General features: G+C 42.9%; 1 protein-coding gene and 1 long non-coding RNA gene across 2 annotated transcripts in view; both read left to right on the top strand.

The window, feature by feature from the left end:
* The window catches only part of cckbra (cholecystokinin B receptor a), a 76,782-nt gene that overhangs the window by 25,578 nt on the left and 37,092 nt on the right, over nt 1-14,112 (top strand). The window contains exon 3 of the mRNA XM_084106769.1: nt 10,103-10,361. Coding sequence (XP_083962895.1) covers nt 10,103-10,361 — 259 coding nt within the window. The remainder of the gene's footprint in view (nt 1-10,102; nt 10,362-14,112) is intronic.
* On the top strand, nt 373-2,481 carry LOC311078087. The gene is made up of 3 exons (XR_014605044.1): nt 373-791; nt 1,394-1,473; nt 1,564-2,481. It is a non-coding gene; the product is annotated as an uncharacterized lncRNA (long non-coding RNA).

A 14,112-nucleotide genomic window follows, 5' to 3' on the forward strand; every position in this document is an offset into this window, starting at 1 on the left:
TTCTCTGCCGTGCGTATGGTTCACTCTGGTTCGCTTCGGCGATCAAAATCAAGTGAATCAGCCTTCTCGAGCTCCTTTTATAGAGGTAAGCCACGCCCGTCTCGGCGGGAAGTGGCGAGGAGGGCGCGAAGCGCCCTCATTGGCCTGACGTCACCTCAGGCCTCGCTCGATAGGCTTATGCAGTTGCCGCAGAGCAGCCAATGAGCGAGCAAGCCGTCTCGCCATAGCTGACTGCTGCCGCAACGCGTTTTACATATATGAAAATTAAAGGATAATTTTTTGCTTCAGTGTTTCGTGAAAAAGAGACTTTTCCCGTAGCGTTTTGGTTAAAACGCAGTACTCGTTCCCTCTTCTAGAGAGAACCGAGGTTACGTTAGTAACCGAGTACGTTTTAGCCGCGATGCTAACTAACGTTAACTTTACGTTGATCTAATGTAATGAACAAATGGAAATTATTGACTTATTGTCTTAGATTGATTTAGTCATTCAATTCAACATATTCTGTACAACTGTGTCGTCAAATTTATGATATAGCCTATAATTTAGCTGATTCCTGCTGTCATTGGCGTTTGTTATGAATAACAAAAGCAGGTTAATATAGTTTGGTCTGTTTTTGTTTAGCCTAACTTTACTTAGTACATGTGCCCTCATTCTCTCAAATAATTTTAAAGCCATTTACTGGTCAATAAATATTATGTTGTGAATAATCAGCTTTTTTTCTTTTGTATCCCCAGAACAACCATTACATTTCTAAAATAATCTGAACATTTCAGTGGCAACATTGAATTACAGTAAGTTACCTGCACCACATGCAAGTACTTTATTACTATGAACTTTCTCTGTGTGAAATTGTATTGTTTGACTGTGTACTTGTGTTTTTTTAATCAGTTATTCTCTGAAAATCTTCCCTCATGCTCTCAAATCTCATTCATGTAACTCAGAAAAATAATATTAGGTTTGGTTCACAAATAATGCTATGCATTTTTTTCTTAGATCTTTATCATTTGCATTTGAATATAAGACATTTTAATTCTGAATTATAACTTCAAGTTTAGTCTTTTTCGACAAAAAAAAAAAAGGAAAAAGTTATTATATGGCTTCAGAAGACTTATAACACAACCCATAACACATGAGTTGTGAACTCATTGATTATTTTTAGGATCTTTTCTGGGACATTTTTGGAGCTTAACCATTTTTACATAAATTGTTGCATTGAATTGAACTAGACAAGTGTACATAAGAATGGTTTCCTGAATGATTTAGGGCAATTCCACGCAAAACTGTCACATCCATAACGCCAACACAATGCCATGGTATTTAGTTGGCGTTATGGATGTGACAGTTTTGCGTGGAATTGCCCTTTACACAATTTTTTTCTGCTTGTTTCATGCAGTGATCGGTAAGCGATCGGTGACTGGGGTTGCATTATGCCTGAGATCTGCTTTTGGGTTCCACAGACAGAAAGTCAAACAGGTTTGGAACGTCACAAGGCTGAGGAAATTATTTAAATTTCACAACTATCACTTTAATAACCTTACTAACAGTAAATTTTGTACTTTGCAGGGATCTCGGTAAGCTGAAATACAAGTTTGGACAAGAATAAAAATCCTCCTGTAGACCTGAAAATCATTGAAGTGCCTGGACCATCCACCAGAAAAGAGGAAAAATACACGGAAATCGAAGCTCTCTCCACTTTTCTAACTCTTTAAGTACCTCATACCAACTTGGTCCCATAGTGACATTTTTGACCACAAACGAAATTGCTGACCATGTAAATTCTTATTGAAATGACTGGAATTCACCAGTGAACATTCACAGAACAACAGATCATTTTACTGCACCTTAACTCTGTTATAATGGAAAATGTTTTCTGCTTGTTGTGACATAAGGAATACTGTTTCCGGGTCGAAGCCTCTACTTCTACTTCCTCTATCTTGTTTCATGAGAATACTCAACAACCATTTATGAACACTGTTGATTCAAGTCACACATTTAAGCTTTTCAAAAGCCATAGTGTACATTACAGTGTCCAGTCTCACGGCAGCCCAGACTTCAACATTTTATGATTCAAAATAGCTGAATAACTAACCATCTAAGATTTCGGTATAGAGATAAAGGTTGGGATAATAATTTTCAGGAATATTACAGCACAATGCGTGTATATTAGCACCGTTTGTTTGTTTTTGGCATCTGATAGAGCTTTTGGACTTGGAAACAGTGATGACAGACTTACCATCGGACTGAAACACAAATGTTTTAAAGTTAAGTAAAGATGGACATTTTTAATTAATCAAAATGTAATTTTTTTACATTGATTTATTTCGTGGAACATATGCGTTTCCATGCATTTTGTTGAGATGTCTTTTCTTGTATAGCCTATTGTATATACATGGTTGATTATTCATGTTGCTTATGTATTATATTATTTTTGTGTATTCATTGATATTAATCTATAGTTAGCTTTTTTCCCGATGTGCATGGAAGTGTATGTATAAAAATGAATATCAAATATGTAATAAACAATTCTTATTTTGTATTTGGTTCAATTTGTTTATTATAATAGAAGTCAAAGGTAACCATAGTAACAACATGAAATTAAATATATTAAAAAAAAATGAAATTTGGTTCCTGGAGGCACCCACAGTGGTTCTACACAGTGCCTAATATAAGAGTTCCTCAGGAAACCTGTGTGGTTCCTCAGAGAACCACCCCTTTTTAAAGGGTGCCTAGAGGATCTACAGACGGTTCCGCCGGTGTGGCAAAGTGAAGAACCCCAAAAGGTTCCTCCAGGCACCTTTTATTTTTACAGTGTACATTAGGCTTAAAGCACTTAAATCACTTTCCAGAACACAGGCACGTCCTGCTTAGCTTAATACATCATCATGTCATCTCTAGTTAAGATCTCTGGGAGCCCCTAAAAGCTCATCCCATCTATTCTCAATTATAGTTTCAGTCTGAATTGACTATATACGTTGCACTTCACCATTAATTATTCATTTACTGTGCTATTTCTCCTGTGATGTCTCTTCCTCCTTGAGCAACACCTTTTCATGCCCCACATCATACTCACACTAATCAATATGAGAAATACATTTTTGTGAAACCTCCACTACCCTGCTCACCTCATCCCTGCACCTTTGTTATCAATAAATCACTATTCACCATCCATCTTCCTCTCCTGTGTCTACTTACCGTAACACAGACATCAGTACTCGACTTACACAATGGTGACACTCATCAAATAAGAATAATAAAAAATATAAATTCTGAACATTACAAAATAAACAAACAACGCAAACTTGTTAAAAGTGAAACAAGTTCAGCAGCACAGATAAAACCAACAAGAATCAAGAAATCTATTCAGAGAAATATCAAGAGATTTCCAAGAGTGCAGTTATACAAGAGAAGTCCTACTGTGGAATTGCTGTGAAAGTCATGCAATTATTAACCTGGAATAAACTGTAATTTCCCACTAATTTTTTTTTAACAGTGCAGCTCTCTGGAATACTTGATTCTGATTGTTCTGATTGGTCAAACGCAGCACTCTGCAGTCAAACCATTAAGCTGTATACTGTTGTCCCTGGCAACCAATCTCCTACACTCTGCTAGTTTGTCACATCACTCTGCAGTATTTTTCTTCTCACATAGAATTTATTCTCAATTCTATATTTTTGTCCATTTGTCAACAAGTCAACAATATTATACGTGGAAAAATGTACAATTAGGTCATTATTGCAAAATGAACCCCTTCGGGATGATTGTCAAGGTCCAAATAAATGGACTGTCTGGTGTATTGTTCATCATCCCTTACACAGTGTTATACATATTTATAAGTGTTTCATAATATATAAGCTATAAGTCTTCAGGATCTGTGTAGCACAGCCTGGAACCAAATCAGCATGTCGTCTCTGAATTTACTTGTCACTGAGCTGGACAGCAATAAGTCATTCTCACACTGCAAACCGTTGGCCTTGAGTCAGTGGAAGAGCACGCCGTCACCCCACCCCCACCTGTGAGAACATTCCATCACATTCTACAGCTTCACTGGCATTCTGTGGCTTTCTCTTGTATTACCTTGCTCACATTATTGCATTAAACAGAGTGCTTTGGGCTCCTAGTTTTAGTCAGCCAGTGGCAATCAATGCACAAAACCATTATGAGCCATTGATTTCAACCCTCAGTGGTCATATTTGCTAATGTCTACCCACAAGAAAGGAAATTACCTCAGAGCACAAATCACTGTCTGTGCGATTGGTAAATGCAGTTACAATGGCTGCAACATTGTGTACACCGCCGTTTTAATTGAGTTTTAAATTAGGCATCATTTTCAGCCAGTGTGAATTCTTTTGAGATGCAAATTTGATCTGGAATACTTCTGGGAGCATAGAAGGCAGACAATGTATCTTGTTAATGTGAAAAATATAGCCTAACTTTTTTTTAGTTTCCTTTATCCAAAGAAAAAAAATCCCAGTAAAATAGCTTTATGTGGAATGCAATAGTTTCAGACTGAATAGAGTCAAACCGTTGATCGTTTAACCGTCAAAGAGCTTCAGAGATTAGTTCTTAAACATGTCACACTGTCAAGTCAAGTCACGTCACATTTATTTATAGAGCGCTTTTTACAATACAGATTGTTTCAAAGCAGCTTTACAGAGATAACAGGAAAATAATGCAACAAAGTTTGTTTCCAGAAGAAAATAGCATCACATCCAGCTTAAGTAAGTTCTGTGATGTTTAATTTTTGTTGTAAAAAAGTTATTAATTTAGTTCATTTATATATATATATAGCTGCTCTGGAGAAAACGACACTCGGTTACTAACATAACCTCGGTTCTCTCTAGAGAGGGAATGAGTGTTGCATAAGTTTAGCTTACGCTACGGGAAAACTCCTTTTCTCGAGAATACTGAAGCAAAAAAATTATCCTTAATTTTTAGAATGTAAAACGCATTTGCTGCAGCAGGCAGACATAGGCGAGACAGCTCGCGCGCCTATTGGCTGCTCTGCGGCAACTGCTGCAATCAGTGCGTCTTGGCATGACTTCAGCGCCAATGGGAAGCCTTCCCGCGTTGTCGTCATGGCCCGCCAAAAGGGGTGTGGCTTCAGCCTATAAAAACCCCTCGCCCAGGTTGCACAAGTGATTTCAGTCGACTAGAAGCGACAGTACAGCACAAGCACGGCAGGCTACGCAACACTCATTCCCTCTCTAGAGAGAAACGAGGTTACGTTAGTAACCGAGTGTCGTTCTCTTACGAGAGTACTTTTGTGTTGCGTAAGTTTAGCTTACGCTACGGGAACCCTATGTAAAGCGGCGTGCGTGCTGAGTTTCCAACACTTATGTCCCAAGGGCAGTAGCCCGGGGCTCATGTATAAGTGAAGTAATCGCAACGGCAGAACAGGGCGGGACGACTCTGTGTTATGAGATAGGTGCATACACATATATACACAGTTAAGGCAGTATGACCACCTTAAACTGCATAAGCCCACAGGACGTTGCAGCATATCAACAGTCTAATCAAACTGAGTTGGGTAGACAATGTTAATATAACATAATCAGACTGAGAACAGTCTGGCCTGTAAGGCGGGTACTTCCAGGTTATAAAACCTTACAAATGTAGACATCGAGGCCCAGCCTGCTGCCATACAAATGTCATGAAGTGAGACCCCACTTGTCCATGCCCACGACGAGGCCATACCTCTAGTCGAGTGGGCCCTAACCCCCAAGGGGCAATCCAGGCCCTTGGACGCGTAAGCTGATGCAATAGCGTCTACTATCCATCTGGACAGGGTCTGTTTCGAAACGGCTAGCCCTTTGGCCCTCCGGTTGAGGCCACCGAATGAAACGAAAAGCTGCTCCGTTTGCCTAAAGGCAGCAGAGCGCTCCACATAAAACCTTAAAGCCCTTACTGGGCAAAGGAGGTTAACCCCAGCCTCACTGTTACCCCTTTTCCACCAAAAAAGAACTGGTTCGGAACTGGTGCTGGTTCAAAGTTGGTTCAACTTGCGAACCTTCTCAGAACCTGTTTGTTTTTCCACTGACTAGAGAGCCCAGCGAACGACGTCGTTATATCACTGTGTACGTTGCCATAGGCTACGTCTTAGCTTTCCTAGAAAGGCTTGCGCCAAATTCAAACATAACAATTACAATGTTGGACTACATTGTCTTTCTGCAAATGTTTCTCCTTGCCTCGCGATCCTATATTGGGGTCAGAAGAAGACGTTTAGAACACATTTGTGCTGCTCGTCTGGATTACTATAGACGGAGATTATGCTCGAGAAGAAGTTCGACAATAACCCCACCCCCCGACGTAAGCATGACGTGGTTAAAGAACGGTTCTAGTCCAGCAAAGAGTTGGTGCCGCTTTGGAACCAATTTTCCTGGCCGAGAACCGGTTCTTTGGCTGTCGAAACACAAAGAACTGGTTCGCGAGTAGGCACCGGCTCCGAACCGGCACCAGCACTGCCTTGGTGGAAAAGGGGTATGTCAGACGCAGGGAGGGCCGAGAGTGAAATAACTTGCGCTCTAAAAGGAGTCACAAGCACTTTTGGGAAGTAACCGTTCCTTGGTTTGAGGATGACCTTAGAGTCATTAGGCCCAAATTCCAGGCACGTAGCGCTCAACGAGAGCACGTGCAGGTCGCCCACCCGTTTTACTGAGGCTAGTGCCAGCAGAAAAGCGGTTTTGAATGACAGGTACTTTAGCTCCACCGCATGTAATGGTTCGAATGGTCCACCTTTCATGGCCTCTAGGACCGTGGAAAGGTCCCAAACTGGAACCGAGGGTGGCCGAGGAAGATTCAGCCTCCTAGCACCCCTGAGAAAACAGATTATGAGGTTGTTCTTTCCCAGCGACTGACCATTTACAGGTTTCGTAAATGCTGCTATAGCCGCCACGTACACTTTGAGCGTGGATGGGGTTCTCCCGCTGTCCAAGAGCTCTTGTAGGAAAGAAAGTACCACCGTTACCTCACCATCTAGCGGGTTTAAGTCATGAGCTGAGCACCATTCAGCGAACACTGACCATTTGGACGCATAGAGCCGTCTAGTAGATGGAGCTCTAGCCTCTGTGATCGTGTTCAGCTGCTTCTTAGCGCGACCCGCTGCGGAACTGGAACGCCGCGGCAAAAAGTGTCTCATAGCCTGAGACGTTTTCTGCACCTCTGTGTATCGCTCCGCGAAGCCCTTCACCGAGGGACCGAAGAGGCCAGCTGGTGAAACAGGGGCGTCCAGGAAGGTGGCGCGGTCAGACTCGGACATGTTAGCCACAGGTGATGCTCAGTGACAGTGAGGGCGGCCATGTTGCGGCCGATAGCCGCCGGCGGCGGTGTAGGCGCGACCATTCAGCGTCGAAGTAGTCCGGCAGGCTTTGGTAGGCAGACTCAACTTGGACCGCCATCCCGCAGAGGGCGGACACAAGTGCGTCGCTACCGCTTCCTCGACAGGAGGAACGGATAGATATCCCCTGTCTTTCGCGCCGTCAACCACGGAGAGCGTCAAAGAGACAGAGGATCTCAGCCTGGCCGAAAACGGGGCTCCCCACGACCTGGAGAGCTCATCGTGCAGCTCGGGGAGGAAAGGAGCGGGCCTCGAGACAGGTGCAGAGCGGCGTCCAGGCAGAAAACAGCCATCCAACCTGTTAGGCGCGGGCTCCTTGGGCGTAGACCAGTCAAGGCCGAGGTCCTCCACGGCCTTCGTGAGGAGGCGGAGAAGTTCAGCGTCGACGGAAGCCCTCATGCTGGATTCCTGAGTCGACGGGGCGGGGTCAGGAACGGATCCTGACCAGTCCTCGCTCCCGGACGCCAGGATCGAGCAGCTGTCATCCTCCGCGACATCCCGCTCCATCTCTTCGGCCGCCGCGGCAGCGGGGCATTGGCCGTCGAGGAATGAGACAGGGGTCTCAGAGAAAGAGGCTCGCGGGGACACCGCCGGCGAGTGCTCTTTCACAGAGGCTTCTGGTGGCCTTTGTGAGCGGCGCTTTTTACGGCGCGGCCCAGCAGAAGGCGTGGATACAGCGGACTTGATGGCGAACAAAGCCTGTCAAGCCCGCAGGGTCGAGAGAGGCAAAGATTCGCACTCACGGCAGCCGCCATCGGCGAGCGCATGGTCCGCGTGTTCTTTTCCCAGGCAGAAAGCGCACAACTCGTGGCGGTCCCCGTCGCTGAGAACGGGCGACGCTGAGTCCTTCGCTGAAAGGAGACGAAATCACTTGTGCAACCTGGGCGAGGGGTTTTTATAGGCTGATGGCCCCCTTTTGGCGGGCCATGACGACAGTGTGGGAAGGCTTCCCATTGGCGCTGGAGTCATGCCAAGACGCACTGATAGATTGCAGCAGTTGCCGCAGAGCAGCCAATAGGCGCGCAAGCTATCTCGCCTATGTCTGCCTGCTGCAGCAAATGCGTTTTACATTCTAAAAATTAAGGATAATTTTTTTGCTTCAGTATTCTCAAGAAAAGGAGTTTTCCCGTAGCGTAAGCTAAACTTACGCAACACGAGAGTACTCTCGTAAGAGAACCGTGATGTCATCATCCAGCTCAGTTCAGTTCTCATATAATGTTGTCAATGCAGGCAGATCAATATTATTGTTGAAAATTAAATTAAATGTTAAATTTAATGTCCCCAACTAAGCAAGCCAAAAGCCAATGGCAACAAAGGTGAAAAAAGGCGAAAAAGGCGACAGTGGCAAGGAACCAAAACTCCGTGGCAGAATGGAGAAAAAACCTTGGGAGAAACCAGGCTCAGTCGGGGGGCCAGTTCTCCTCTGGCCAACAAACGAACAGTGTATGATTATGATTCAAGAAGCATTATAGGTCAGAAGTCAGATTGGTTTGGAACATTCAGAATATTATCCAGTTCCATCTGTTTGAAGATCGGAGTCATCACGCCGATATCGAGACGTGTATGTTGAGGATCAGTGCTGATGGCTGTATTGTCGATGATGCCTTCACAGGGGAGAGTCTAGTTGACATAATCTCTGCTGACACTTCAGGGATGCGTTGTGGTCGTGTCTTGGTGCAGGTCCTCCATCTGATCTGGATAAGGCTCGGATCTGGCTGACTACATCATGCGTTGTGGTCGTGCACTGAATATTTCCCTGAAGGTCTACTTTGAAAAGTTCAGAGTGTGTGTGGTCTTGGCAAAAACAAGCAGAGAGGATATACAGCCACTGTATATATGAAACAAAGTCGAGTGGATCTAAAACCCAGGGGTAGGCCAATACATTGCAATAATAAGAACATGTTGGAGACACTATACACTTAAAAACAAAAACTAAACTAAAAAAATGTATTTTCCATTTCACCCAGTAAACTGAATTATCTTTGGTACTCTTGCATTTCATCTTGTTTATTATTATTTTATTTTATATATATATATATTTTTTACCATGGACTTAAGTTTTTATGAAATTCACTTGGGTAATCTCACTCAGTTAGAAATCCATCTGCCCTAGTCGTTGGATAATCAACAGAGGTTCTGCAGTAGCAGCCCTGGTTTCTCATTAGCATTAAACCGTGCAACATAATGAAATAAGCACAGAAAAACATTAGCATAAAAAACATACTTTTTCAGTGAAAAGTAATTCATCAAAGGAAGTTTACAATCAATTATGGGGTGAATCTGAGATGTGTTTTTTTAAATGGTTGCATAAATTAAAATGATTTGTAAAGTGTGCCAAAGCAAAATGTAGCAAACGCTGCATAATATACATATTCATGATGCAAACCCTAGCTGCAGCTCTCAAACCAAGAGCTTCCACAAGCCTTAGTGTTTGAATCTGATGAAATTAGGAGGGGTAGGAATGCTTGTAAGAAAAACTCTGATGCACAACAACATAATCATAAAATACACAACCAAAAAAAAAAAAGTATGGTGAATACATGGTGGAATACAGACTGGTAGGTGGAGAACTGACGAAGGTTAATACTGTACCTATCATCTTATCCAGCAATTACTTTTCTGTAAATGAAGAGTATTCAAAGTGTATCCTTTTTTAGCTTTAAGATTAGTACATAGATTATGTTATATTATAATATACACAAATATTTGAGTTTATGAGCATTGCATTATGATTACATATTAATTTATATCCTTCTCTTGTCTACACAGGAATGTCAGTCAGCATCTCCACCTTCAGTCTAGTGGCCATTGCTACTGAAAGATACAGTGCCATTTGCAACCCGCTGAAGTCAAGGGCATGGCAGACCCGTTCTCATGCCTACAAGGTCATCGCTGCCACATGGGTACTATCTGTGGGTATTATGGTGCCCTATCCTGTGTTCAGTATACTGGTGCCAATCAACAAGTCGAACATCACGGCTCACATGTGCAGGCTTGACTGGCCAAACAGTCAAGTGGAACAGACTTGGTTAGTCTTTTGACACCATTACTTTTGTCTTAACTATGATGCAATAACATGAAGGTATAAAGGATATCATTTTAATTTGAACTTTATGTTTTATACACACTTACACTCAGGGTATCACATTAATAAGATTTCATGTGAAAATAATTTAATTTAATAAGCATTATAGTATAATGTTTTTTCTCATTAAAATGAATACCACTTTTGACAAATATGATAAAAAAAAGCTAATTAGTTGGTTTTATTGTACATAAATATTTTAAAAATATCATTCTACAATTTTACCGTCAACACAGACATGACCCCAAATCAGAAACACTGGGCTCAAAGAAAATCCCAGTCATAATTATGACTTTGTGGTGGTTCATCATGTGTGTTCAATCTTTCTGACATGACTTCAATGGACTATAGCTCTACAAGAGAAGGATTGGACATGCCTTTTCCACTCATTGGGGCTAAACCTTTCATCACAAAATCAGCCATGTCTCAAAAACTTTACAGCTACTACTACTACAACACCAACAACTAATATGACCATTAAAAAAATATCTACAATCTCTTCAGTCATGGGGAGTTATCATGCTTTTCACTTTAGAATACTGATCCAAATAATTGGTGATTCCTTCTGAAGTATTTGGTAATACTTACTAGTGGGTTACCATTACCTTCACTTTAAAATTAATTAGGCTATAGATTATGCACTATTCATATTAATTATGAACCTGTATATAGTAGTTCTTAGTAGTCTTCTGGGCGGTATGAAAAAATAGTAGTTATTGATTAGCTGGTAACACATTATCAGTATAAGTATACAGTAATTAAGTATTTACAAATCATTAACAAACTATTACTTTATAGTCAAGTCATAGTTAATATTGCAGTCACTATATATAACCAGAGTAAAAATTGACTGTAGTCATGCCTACTCGCCTCTGGAGGGCACATGATGCAAATGTAAAATGAAGAATAACTGAATAGTGTTACGATAGAAATCCCTGAGCGCATATAAGCTGCAGTGTGTGAGTTTAGAAATAATGCTGTTTTTTCTGAAAGAAAAGGGGAAAGCCTCATTCAGGTGTTTGAGTCTGTTTGTGGAACAGTTCTATCGCACGATTATTTATTTCTCTTGAATACAAGAGATTTCCATGTGATGAGATCGTACAGGCTGCAGTGACAGAGATTGAGCGTGAGTAATTGTTCCATGTGATCATTGAGTGTTGTTTGAATCGCTTTATCATAGTTCATGTGGTGTTGTTAAGGGGAAAGCAAACAATACTTCTTTCTCTTTTGATAAAATAATATCAGAGGGGAGATTGAGGACATGTGAGTGCACACGTGAGTTGACAGCTGCGTGAGTTTTCTAGTGCGGTGCAGCGCGTCACAGAGTGAGTGTCATTTATATTATTCTTGATTGTAAATGCTTATATTCACTCAAAGAAAATAGATTAAGAGCTATGTACTGTTTTTGATGTCTGTGGTCATTCAAGTTTATTAATACTCTGTTTTAAGAGATGGAAAATAATATAGTATGTCACTGGTAATGTGAAGAGTGTAAAATCTGTTTACTTTTATCTTAAAAGTGTGTGTGGCTTATGAGAATGTATCTTTAATAATGTTTCTGTGTTTTGTTCTTTATCCAGAAAGCATAAAAAGCCACTGCCGTTGTTTATGTAAGGGTTAATGCCCGACGAGGTGTCCATTGTCAGGTATTAATGGACGAAGGCGAGGCGTGAACCGTCCGACGCGCAGCGGAGGTCCGTTGCCTCCGCCGAAGTCCATTAATACCTGACAATGGACACCTCAAAGGGCATTAACCAGCTTATACCATGGTCACTTGCCAAATAACACATTTTTAAAACATTAGTTTATATTTTAATTAGTTTTACAATCGAAATCTAAAGTTTTTACAAACAATAACTTGGTTTCCCTGGTTACGCCTGACGGTTTATTTAGCAACCGGATATATTTATAGTCCGCTCAGCTCGTAGAACCCTTCAGTTTACTGCCTGTTGCTATGGTTACTCACAGCTGATGTAGCCAGCGCATTGAAAATTCAAAATGTGTACCTGCATGCCTCGGTTGCCACGGTTCAAGTTCGAGTACATAAAGAGTTACCCAAGACAAAGGGGGTGGTCATCCTTGAACCAGGGCGGATGCCGCTGCCAGGGGGCTTGGTCCTCGTGCCTACTGTGGTGTCAGTTGGTAAACGAGTGTTTGCGGTACAAGTGCTGAATCTGGCGCCAGAAGATGTTTGGCTACCGCCGAAAGAAAGACTTGGGGTAGTGTCCCAAAGTCGCCAGGTGGAGAGTGGTTCCTACGACGTAGCATTCCGACGAATTTCCCGAGATCAAGAGGAAGTCACGGTCAGTGTGAGGTCGATGACTGAGACCCATGGTGACTTGCAGTGTCCCTCAGACAGGGTACAGATGGGGGGAACTCCGAACTAGCAGGCAGAGGATTGTTGAGGCAGTACGCAGATGTGTTTGCAGTGTGTGACGAGGATCTTAGGTATACTGTTCGGGTGAAACATGACATTCCTATGACCGATGACGTGCCCATCACCCAAGCGTATAGACATATACCTCCAAATCAATTCAAGGAGGTGAGGGAGCATATTTCCATTCTGCTTAAGAAGGGAGTTATTAAGGAAAGTTCAAGTCCATATGCGTCGCTGGTGGTCTTAGTCAGGAAGGCCGATGGGAGTCTGCAGCTATGCGTAGACTACCGGAAACTGAACTTGAAGACTCAGCGGGATGCGATTCCCCTGTTGCGGATCGACGAGAGCCCAGATGCGCTGTGTAAGGCCCAGGTGTTTTCTACCATAGACCTGGCAAGCGGCTATTACCAAGTAGCTATCCACGAGAAAGATCGACATAAGACTGTCTTGAGGTGAGGTTTCTGGGGCACAGAGTATCAGCCCAAGGGGTAGGCCTTAACCCTGACTGTATCAGTGCAGTGGTGCAGTGACCAGTGCTTAGCACCGTGAAGGAACTGCAATCATTTTTGGGGTTTTGCAGTTATTACCACTGGTTTATCGTGGGTTTCTCCAAGGTGGCAGGACCTTTGCACAATGTCGTGAATATGTGCACCAAAAAGGGTAGTGGGTCCCCATGCAACAAGTTGTTCAAGGGCTCTTGGACATCTGAGCGCCAACAGGCATTTGAGCGCCTGAAGAGGGAGCTGACTTGCGCTCCAGTGCTGGGATATGCCGACTTCTCTCTTCCGTTCATGCTGGAGACAGATGCCAGTAGCTTGGGTTTGGGCGCTGTCTTGTACCAGCACCAGAGTTGGAGAAATAAGGTCATAGCCTACACTAGTCTAAGATTGAGAGGTGCCGAACGCAACGACCGGAACTACAGCAGCATTAAATTAGAGCTCTTGGTGTTAAAGTGGGCTGTAGCAGAAAAGTTCAGAGGTTATCTGCTGGGATCTCGGCTCCCTATACTCACAGACAATAACCCACTCTGGCATCTTAACACGGCTAAGTTGGGAGCAGTAGAGCAAAGGTGTGTGGCACAGCTGGCTGTGTTCAATTTTGAGGTCCGCTACCGGCCAGGGCGTTGTAATACAGCGGCTGATGCTCTCTCCCGGAGGACAGAGCAGGAAGATGCGTAGATAGTGACCAAAGATGCAGAGTATGATGGCTGTGTGGCCATTTGCAATGAAATACAGGGAACGGCTGTAGAACCAGACTTTGCAACGGCTAGACTGGTGCCAGTGGAGTTGATTCAGGGGGAAGTTAGCCCAGAACCTG

This window comes from Abramis brama, assembly GCF_963993115.1.
Source record: "Abramis brama genome assembly, chromosome: 2".
Classification (NCBI taxonomy): domain Eukaryota; kingdom Metazoa; phylum Chordata; class Actinopteri; order Cypriniformes; family Leuciscidae; genus Abramis; species Abramis brama.